The 9,882-nt window shown below is 54.2% G+C and overlaps 1 protein-coding gene across 1 annotated transcript in view; it reads right to left on the reverse strand.

Moving 5' to 3' along the window:
* Positions 1-9,409, reverse strand: part of SLC6A20 (solute carrier family 6 member 20) — a 39,716-nt gene extending 30,307 nt beyond the window's left edge. Inside the window, exon 1 of the mRNA XM_078443156.2 lies at positions 8,945-9,409. Coding sequence (XP_078299282.1) covers positions 8,945-9,065 — 121 coding nt within the window. The 5' untranslated portion in view covers positions 9,066-9,409. The remainder of the gene's footprint in view (positions 1-8,944) is intronic.
* Between the last annotated feature and the right edge of the window lie 473 nt (positions 9,410-9,882).

Below are 9,882 nucleotides of genomic sequence, written 5' to 3' on the forward strand. Positions count from 1 at the left end.
CAGAGCACCGGGAATATTTGTTGGAGGCAGGACAGAATCCTTCAGGCCTCACCAGACCTTCCACGCACATCACTTTCTCCAGAAACCTTTGCAGGTCACCCAAAGGTAAGTGGGGTGCCCCCCTCACAGTCCCTGCTCACTGCTCTCTCCACCCCTACTTCCCTAAACAGCTTCCAAGTACAGAGACGGGGTCTGTCTGGCTCACAGTTGAATCTCCAGCCCCTAACAGGGCCGGATATGGAGTAGGGGGGTCAGTAAGTGTTTGCTGAGTGACTGCTCGATGGTAAGTGGCTCTCTGATGGTGGTTCTACTTGGGTGGGCAATATGGGAAGCTATTACCAGAGAGAGTTGACAGGCCTGGTACAGTTCATCATGTTGCTAAAATTTCATCCAAGATTCCTCTGAACTCTCGCTTTATTTTGTGGCTGTGTTAATATAGACCTTGGGCAAGTCTATATTGGCCTGCACCTCCCTCAGAAAAGGCTGAGCCCTCAGAAGGAAGCCTTTGCACCTACGATAATACACCGTAGATCAAAAAAAAAGGGCCACTCTAAGGCATCAGAGCAATTGTCTTCCTCTGAAATTGATTTGCCATGAGAAACAGAAGAAATGTGTTAGCAAATTTCTAGTACCTTCTCTTAGGAGAGCCAAGAGGACCCCGTGTTTATGGAACAGCATTGGACGATGATGAAGGATAATCTAAGAAGAAGAAGAAATGTCTGAAGATGAAAAACATACGGCAGGTGAATTCAAAGCCAATGGAGGCAATAAGCAGAAACAAACAAAAAACAAGCAAAAACAAAACAAAAAACCCCAACAAACAACAACAACAAAAAACCCCACAACCTTTAGAAATTACCCTGCAGCTCAAGGAGAAAGGAGAAAGTGGAAAGGACAGGCAATGAGGCACGGACCGCAAGCCCAAGCACTTCCTGTGTCTCTAGGGAGAACCAAGCAGGACAGAAGGCTGCCAAGACAGCATCCGGAACAGTAACAAATTCTACCAGACGCTTCTCTGGCTGCGTTCCTGAAAGGCCCCACTAGTCCCAGGTTAAAAAAAAAAAAAAAAAATTAAGTTTTGTGAGCTCTCGTGTCCTATGCACCAGGGGGCAAAAACGGTGGGCTGTCTGGAGGTCCGGAGACACAGGTCTGAGTGTTCCAGCCTGGAAGATTCGCTCCACGGAACATGACGGTCGTTCAGCCCCACCTGCAGCTGAGAAGTTAGACTTGACAGAGTGGCCAACTGTGGGAAGTTTATGCCCATCTCCCAGAATCCGAGGGAAAATCGGGCAGGGGGAGGAGAGAGGCACCCTGAGAAGAGAAGGGCACCCCGGGGGACAGAGCAGCCCTTTCTAGCAGGGTGGACGCCTGTCCCTCTCGCCAGGGAAGCCCACTCCCCTGGGGTGAGGGTTTCACCGCGTCGGGCAGACCCAGCGGCCATTCGCAAGGACAAGTTGGCTGATATCTACAAAAAGTACTTACTTCCCAGAAAGACCTCTGGTGCACCCTCCGGGGGGTCAAGAGCAGGCTCAAGACATTTGTAATCAGCAGAGGACACGGAGGAGGGTCTCTAGCTGGCCCTCTCCCCCTTCGTGCTAGGAGCCATACGGTCCCGAGGCACCACTGATGCAAATGTATTTCCCACCTAGACATACGGCTTGCAAGTTGTGCGAGATGAAGTTCCACACTGGAGAATGGGTACATAAGCTGCTCCGTATGTCCACGGACCCGCACGGAGCCGTTTTAAGTTCATAGCTTCAAAGAGTATCGAACGGTTTTGGAAATGATGGTCAGAGGTGAAGTAAAAAATAGCAAGACACTAGGGGTGCCTGGGTGGCTCAGTCGGTTGAGCGTCCGACTTCGGCTCAGGTCACGATCTCACGGTCCGTGAGTTCGAGCCCTGCGTCGGGCTCTGTGCTGACAGCTCAGACCCTGGAGCCTGTTTCAGATTCTGTGTTTCTCTCTCTCTGACCCTCCCCCGTTCATGCTCTGTCTCTGTCGCAAAAATAAATAAACGTTAAAAAAAAATTTAAAAAAAAATAGCAAGACACTAAATTACATACAAAACATGCGCTTAATTTTTTTTAAGAAAAAAAACCCAAAGTAACAGCATGACCTTTGGGTACTGGAATTGGGGATGGTTTTGTATTTTCTTTCTTTGTATATTTCTCTAATTTTCCAAATGTTCTACCATGAACACGTATCACATTTGGGACCCCCCTCCCCCAACACACACACACACGTGCGTATGTCCTTCTAGAACACGTTGCTGCTTATTTTTCTAATTATCACAGCCAGCGCTGTATCTGTTTGCTGCTCCCAAGAGGCTCACGACAAGAGAAAATCCTCTCTCTGTAGGACATTCATGTCCGCGAATCTCGCTCTGGCCTTTGAGACCAACAAAGACCCCAACAAGCAGATGCAGCCACTTTCAGGGGAAGGTTTGCTCAGACGCATGCTCTTTTCCTATTTACACACCTTGGTCTCTACCAAACCACACGAGGACTTTTTAACCTGATTTTTTTTTTCTTCTTGGGGTGTGTACGTGTTCAGTTTAAGGGGCACGGATCACACATCCCCAGGGGATGCTGAAGCTGCTGGCGTGGGGACCACACTTTGAGGAGCGCTGTCCTCTCCTCTGCGCCCCTCCACCCCAAGGCCTTCTCCTCCTCCTCATTGACCCCTTCCATCTTGGCTTTCCCCCAAAAGTTTGTTATTTGGAGTCGACACCAGTCAACTTTTGGGAAACGGAGAAGGAAGACACAAGTAAGAAAAATGAAAAGTACCCACCCCCCTCCCCCGCCCTTACCCTGCCTGACGCCTTGGTCTAAAACTTGCTCGTCTGCCCCCACCCCTCCTTGCCCACCCCCTGTGCCAGCATGGCCCCGGCCCCTGGCCCCGTCTCTGTAAACTATGGCTCTGAGGGTACCGCTCCCCACCTGAGATCCTGGTTCTGCTCCCCAAGGGAAGTTCTAACTTCCCAGCGAAGCTATTGAGGGTTCTTTGGTTTTGGGTTCATGCTGGAACCTTCCTCGCCTTCCTCCTCTCCCCTCCCGCCTTTGCCCCGGCGCCCACCCCATACGTCCGGGCCACGTAGAGTTTCCAGCCATTCCCCTCGGATGCATACCCTTCTGTGTCTTTGGCACACGGGGGTTTCTTCTGCCTGGAAGGTTTTTGTCCCTCAAGCTACCTGATGCTTTCGGACTCCTCTGTCAAGGCCTAGATGAAATGCCACCACGGCCGGGAGACTTCCTGAGTTCTCTCGGGCAGTGAGTCCTTCCTCGAGTCATTTCAGCGAAGCCTCCCAAAGAACCGTCTGCGGAAGCTCTTGCTGTCCCCCCCGCCCCGTGTGGAAGGGCCATTTCCATTAAGGGGGTGCCGCCCCCTTAAGGGCGATGACCACCTTTGTCCCTGGCTTGCAGCAGATACTCAATACTTGTTGAAGGACTGAAATTAATTCCTAGGACGTTTATATCGCTGAGCGCGTACTTCTCTATTCTCCTTCCTGTTTGGAACAGTATAGACGATGGCGGTTCTCATCCCCGTGCACAGTAGGATCCCCTGGGGAGCTTTAAAACTAATGTTCAGGCCACACATGAGACCAGCTCAATCAGGCTCTGGGGAGGGACAGACGTCGGCGTGTTTCACAGCTCCCGGGTGATGCTAACGTGTAGACGGGTTTGAGGCTTCTCCATGGGCAGGTGGGCACTGTATCTTGGCTGTTCCTCCCCACCGTGGGGGACGGGGGTGAGCCGTGTCTGAGCCCACGGTGCTGTGCACGGTAAGACATGGCTTTAGAGTCCCTTTTAACTGAGGGAGGAGGAGGTCTCCTGGACAGGATGAGGAGTACAGGGTAGGCCCAGCAGAGGGAGGGCACCAGACATTTGGGGGGAGGGCAGAGGCGCAGAGGGGGTTGGCCTGACAGCCATAGGAGGGCTTCCCCTGGGGACACTGCAGACAGCAGGTGCTGGGCCAGGCCCCCTCCGTGGTTGAGCGTCACAGCAGACCGTGCAGGAAAGTAAAGTGCCCTGAGTCACGGCGAGTCCGGGCCTGGGACTCCCATCTACCGCCGTCACTCCTGGCCTGCTCGGATCAGAAGATGAGACCCCGACGTGGGGGGCCTAGAGAGAGCCCTGGCTCGGACGCAGGAGTGGCCTGAGCCCCAGCTACACCTCCAGGAGCCCCCTTTTCTTCTCTGGACTTGTCCCCCACCTCTAAGTGGGGGTGACAGCACCGACCGCCGGAAACGCTTCGCACGCTGCTGTCTCCCGGGGCACCGAGTCCCGAAACCCCAGCCCGGGCACCAGACGTGGCTCCTCAGGGGACTCGCGGACCACACTGCCTCACTGCCGGAACCCAGCCTCGGGAGCCGACCTTGGAACCTTCATGTGTTCGACAGACGACAAAGCCCTGAAACTCAGCTTCCCGCCCCACGCGGGCACCCACATGCACGCACATACGTGTGGCTCGGTCCCAGGCCGGGTGTGGCCTGGAGGGCTGCGGCTGCAGGGGCACGCGGGGCCGCTGGGGCCAGCTCACTCACGAGAGCCAGCTGCCCACATCTCTGCCACCGCCACCTGCTGGGACCTTACGTGGGGACATCACAGTGTGAAATCGGCCCTGGAGGGAGCGTTTGCACTGCGATTATCATCAAATGCTACACTTGAGGTCTTACTTCCTCCCCTCCCCTCCCCCCCCCATCCCGTCCCCGGCAGCTGATCAACATTTCCCAGCACCCCACTACCTGGCTCCCAGCCGCTGGTGGCCCTGGGGGGCACAGGAGCAACCCTGACCTTCGTCCAAGTTGTGCTCCGTGGCCCACAGCATCCGTACCCCTTAGGCGCTGGGTAGAAAGGCAGATCCCGTCCCTGCGTCACCGCAGGTCTGAGTCTCAGGGGGCAGGGGCCACAGACCTGCAGTTTATGGGGCTCCCCAGGGAGGCTACAGTTGGAGACGCACAGCTCTAAGGACCAGAGAGGAGGGAAGGGAGGTGCAGGGGGGGCATCGGGGGGACGTGGGACATCCAGTCTGGGTGTCATCCAACCACAACACAGGCAGGTGTCCTCCGATTTCTTCCTCTTCACGGTTCAAATATAATAGGGAGAAGACTTAGGGGAAAAACGTCCACGTTGCCACCAGCCACACCACTGTTCTCAGGCGTCCCCGTTTCTTCCGCGACTCGAGCGCCTTTACGTACAAATCAGGCGCTGGGGTATCTAGTTTCCCCACGGGTGTGCGCAGCGCGTTCGTGTCCCGGCTCCGTTCTGGAACCACGCGGTCTCCCACCCTGACACGGTCGCCGAGACCAGGGGACTCGCTCGAGGTGGGGTTTTGTGCTGTCTTTTACGTCTGCCAAGCGCCGGCGCGCTGAACGGCGGGGGTTGGTACCCGGAATGTAATCTTCTGAATTAACATTCCTCGTGCTGGGCCTGGCTCGGAAGGGCAGGACGGGAACAAGCCTCCGGGTCACAGGCACAGCCCCGTGGAAGGGCGCACGGACCCCTAATCCGTTTTATTCTGCGAAGTATTTCGGCACAGCCTGGCTCTGTAGTTCATAAACAAGCTCTTTGTTGGCGGGAGGCGGTGGGTCATTTAGAAGGAGGTTAAACGCTCCTCTGGAGCCTCTCATGAGGTGCTCGGCTTCCCTTTTAGCTTTAGGGAAGACAGTGGGTCTGCAAACGGCCTGGATTTGGGGCCACATATATCACCTATCAGCAGGTGACACTGCTGGGCAGGGCAAGGCTTGGGGAAAACCACCGGCAACCCCACCTCGCGTCTCCTGCGCTTTTCCCAACAGAGCTTGCTCATCTGTCCAACAAATACTCACCGGCGCCTCTTCTGACCCGGCTGCTTCACAGCGTGGGGCTGGGGGGAGACCGGGAAAGGGGGCTCCAGGCTAACGGCGGCTTCCCGGGGTGGGGGGGGTGGGAAATAACCTCGTGCAAAGTGTAGAGGCAGGGAATACCCATTCTCTGGACAGAGAAGTGGTCCAGAATAGTTGGCAGGAGTAGAAAATGAATGGATGGCAGACGATGGGGTGGAAATAGGGGCCGGTGTCGGGTGACGAAGTCCTTACTGCGCCTGGATAAGCTGTTTCGTCTTTTATTCTGTAGACACTTATGCTTAAGGGGGTGCCACCGGCCCAGCCTGTACCTGCCCACCTCGGACGCCTCCAGCCGGCCACCCACCCGTCCTCTCCTCCGTGCCCGCCCATCCATCAGCCGGCATTTATCCGTCCACCCATCCAGCCCAAGTACACTATGTACCAGACCCAGGATTTCTTCTTCCCTTTTTTTTTGTTTTTAATTTATTCATTTATTTTGAAAGAAAGAGAGAGCGAGCGAGAGAGGGGCAGAGAGGGAGAGGGACACGCAGAGAATCCCAAGTAGGCTCTGCTCTGCACTGTCAGCACAGAGCCCGACACGGGGCTCGAACCCATGAACCGTGAGATCATGACCTGAGCCGAAATCAAGAGTCAGAGGCTCAACCGACTGGGCCACCCAGGCGCCCCCAGGGTTTCTTCTTCTTTCCTTTTCTGGGTCCCGGAGGGCTTGAGGTGTCCCCAGCAACTCCCTCCATATATTCTGTTCCAGAACGACTCCAGCCTACCTGTGTCACCTGCAGACGATTCAGGGGACGGCGTTGTTATTAACAAGGAATTAAACAGTCATGTGACAGCAAGGCTCACCTGGGCCGATGGCTGGAAAACACGCAGCCAGGAAAGAGGTATCATGGCTGGGTGTGCCGAGCACAGCAGGACGAGGAAACCTCATGCTGACAATTCTTTGAAAAGTCAGTTATGAGGCTGTTCCAACATATGGCAACACAGGCCCTTCGAAGAATTTTAATGTATTTATGGCCTTCAAATGAATAAAGGAATCAGAGAAGGGCACCTGGGTGGCTCAGTCATTTGAGCGGCCGACTTCGGCTCAGGTCACGATCTCGCGGTCTGTGAGTTCGAGCCCCCGCGTCGGGCTCTGTGCTGACGGCTCAGAGCCTGGAGCCTGCTTCGGATTCTGTGTCTCCCTCTCTCTCTGACCCTCCCCTGTTCACACTCTGTCTCCCTCTCTCTCTCAAAAATAAAAAGTAAACGTTAAAAATGTTTTAAAAATTGTTTTAATTAAAAATAAATAAATAAGTAAACATTAAAAAATTTTTAAAAAGGAATCAGAGAGTTAAGATTCGCTATGTAAAAAAAAAAAAAACAAAACAACAACTCCATGGATTGACTTTTGTCAAGTTTTGGGTTTTTGTTTTTGTTTTGTTTTTGAACTGGTGGGGAAAGGGGAGGGGGAGCAGTGTTTTACATCTTGGTCCTTCTTACATGGGTTACGTTTTGTGAATCCTTTGGTCTAACATCTCTTATTGTCCTTCATGGTGAAAAACATTTCTGATTATAGAAGGCATCACACACACACACACACACACACACACACACACTCACATGCACACACACAGTACAAAGCAGAGAAAAATCACTCTGAGATAACTATTATTAATATTTTGGAGTGTTTTTTTCCTCGTCTCTTTTCTTGGCATATTTTTAAACATAATTGAGATCATCCCTTTTACACAATATTGATTCTGACTTCCTCTCCTTCCACTGAATATGACAGGAGAAAACTTACACGAAAGTTCTGAAAACTCCTTCTTAGTGGCTGCAAAGAACACAATTACATGGATGTTCCATAATTTACTGAACCAACCCCTTTAGTTGACAGCTCAGGAAGTTTCTTTTTTTCTTCTTCTTCTTCTTTTTTTAAGTTTATTTATTTTTGAGTGAGAGAGAGAAAGAGAGAATCCCAAGCAGGCTCTGAGCTGTCAGCACAGAGCCCGATGCGGGGCTCAAACCCACAAACTGTGAGATCCTGACCTGAGCTGAAGTCGGCCGCTTAACCGACTGAGCCACCCAGGTGCCCCGAGGGCTTAGGAAGTTTCCAACATTTTACTCTTATTAAAAGATGGAGACCAGGGGCACGTGGGTGGCTCAGTCGGTTAAGCAACTGACCTCGGCTCAGGTCACGACCTTGCGATTCATGGGTTCGGGCCCAGCATCGGGCTCTGTGCTGACAGCTCGGAGCCTGGAGCTTGCTTCGTTCGGATTCTGTGTCTTCCTCTCTCTCTCTGCCCCTCCCCCACTTGTGCTCTGTCTCTGTCTCTGTCTCTCTCTCAAAAATAAATAAAATGTAAAAAAAAAAAAAAAAAAAAAGATCGAGACCATCCTTCCACCCTCGGTCAGAACTCTGATCATTTCCTTCAGGTAGAATTCTAGGAATGGAACCGAGGAGGAAAAACTGTTCAATGCTGAGGCTTGAACCCCTCTTGCCACACTGCCTTCCAAAGCGACAACCGCACGCACAGAGGCTCTGTGGCATGTCACGAAGGTGTCCCCGGCTCTCTGTAACGTTAAGGGAAAATGAGGTGCGTGTGTTGGTCTAGCTGGTGAGTGTGCATGATGCGTCAGAGGAAGCACTTGTAAAATCAAACCAAACCCGAAACAACAGAATTGCAATGACTTGGCCTGTCCTGTCACCTGCGGTTCCAAACCCAAACCAATGCTTTAACAAAAAGATTTAAACAGCCGGCTCAAGACCCTTTGACCCGGAGTTTCAAATCGCGCTGCTGGGAATACGCTTCTGACTTGAAAACTGGTGTCAGGAGTTTCTGTCGAGCAAGCCAATTTCCTGCTCACTGTTCCCAGGTAAAGCGAAGGCTTGCTCAGACTACTGCCCCAGGGAGAAAACGCTCCCGACCCTCCTAGGGCTCTCAGCAAGGGTGTGAGGCGCTGGGCCGCCCCTGGGATGGGATTGGGGGCTTGCAGAGAGCATCCCCCCCGCCACGAGGGCGGCTCTGGGGGAAGAGCTGGGCAGTGGCGCGCCTCAGTTTACCGGCCGGGAGCACGGGCCCAGCGCCGGCTGGCGCGCACCCCCTCCGGCGCACTCACCTCCGCCGTACATCTGGCACAGGTAGGGGAAGCGCCACACGTTGCCCAGGCCCACGGCGTACGAGATGCAGGCAAAGACGAACTGCAGCGGGTTGGCCCACAGCGGCCGCGCCTTCTCCATGGCCGCGGGCTCGGCGCGGGGCTGCTTCGGAGCGCTGCTGCCGCGCGCGTCCCGCCCGCTCGGCCCTGTGGTGGCCCCGCCGCCGCCGCCGCCGCCACCGCCACAGGCTCGCTCGCTTTTTAATTGCTAATCTCATTAACGCGCGCCCGCCGAGGGGCGAGGCTGGTAAATGGATGACGGCGGGCCCCACCCCGCCCGGGGCCGCCGCGGCCGGGAAGGTGCCCGGGATTGCGCGGCACGGGGGCGGCGCCCGGGGTGTGTTGCTGCGCGGCGGCTCTTGGGAGCCGTCGGGTTCTCCCAGCCCACCTACCCGTCGTTTCCTGGGTGCCTGCTGGGCTTGGGCTGCGGATGAGGCTGTGAACAACAAACATCCCCGACCCTCCCTCCGGGACCCCGCGTTGGGGCATTCCCCGCAGGGAAAGGCTTACATTCATTGAACAGGATAAAATGTCCCATTTTCAACTACCGTTGAAATTGAAAGGACAATTTCATATGGTTCATTTTAGTCCATATAAAAGCCTGAGGCACGAAGAAGACAACTAAGGCAAAGAAAAAGGGTGAGCAGTACTGGGGTATAGGCTGGGGTGGTCAGGGAGGGCTTCCCAGAGTAGGAGATGTAACATTGCCCAGAAACTGGGAGGAAGGGAGCAAGGGACGCAGGCACTTTCCACCCTCCTCCACCGTCCACAGACACACACTTCTTGGAAGAAGAGCCATCCAGGCGGCCAGGTTTCCCTCCATCTGCAGACAGGCCCTACTTGCCTACTGTGTGCAGGGCGGGGAGTCCGGCTCTGTGATGCAGGGTGGGGCCAGGAAT

Source organism: Panthera onca, chromosome A2 (assembly GCF_046562875.1).
Source record: "Panthera onca isolate mPanOnc1 chromosome A2, mPanOnc1 haplotype 2, whole genome shotgun sequence".
NCBI lineage: Eukaryota > Metazoa > Chordata > Mammalia > Carnivora > Felidae > Panthera > Panthera onca.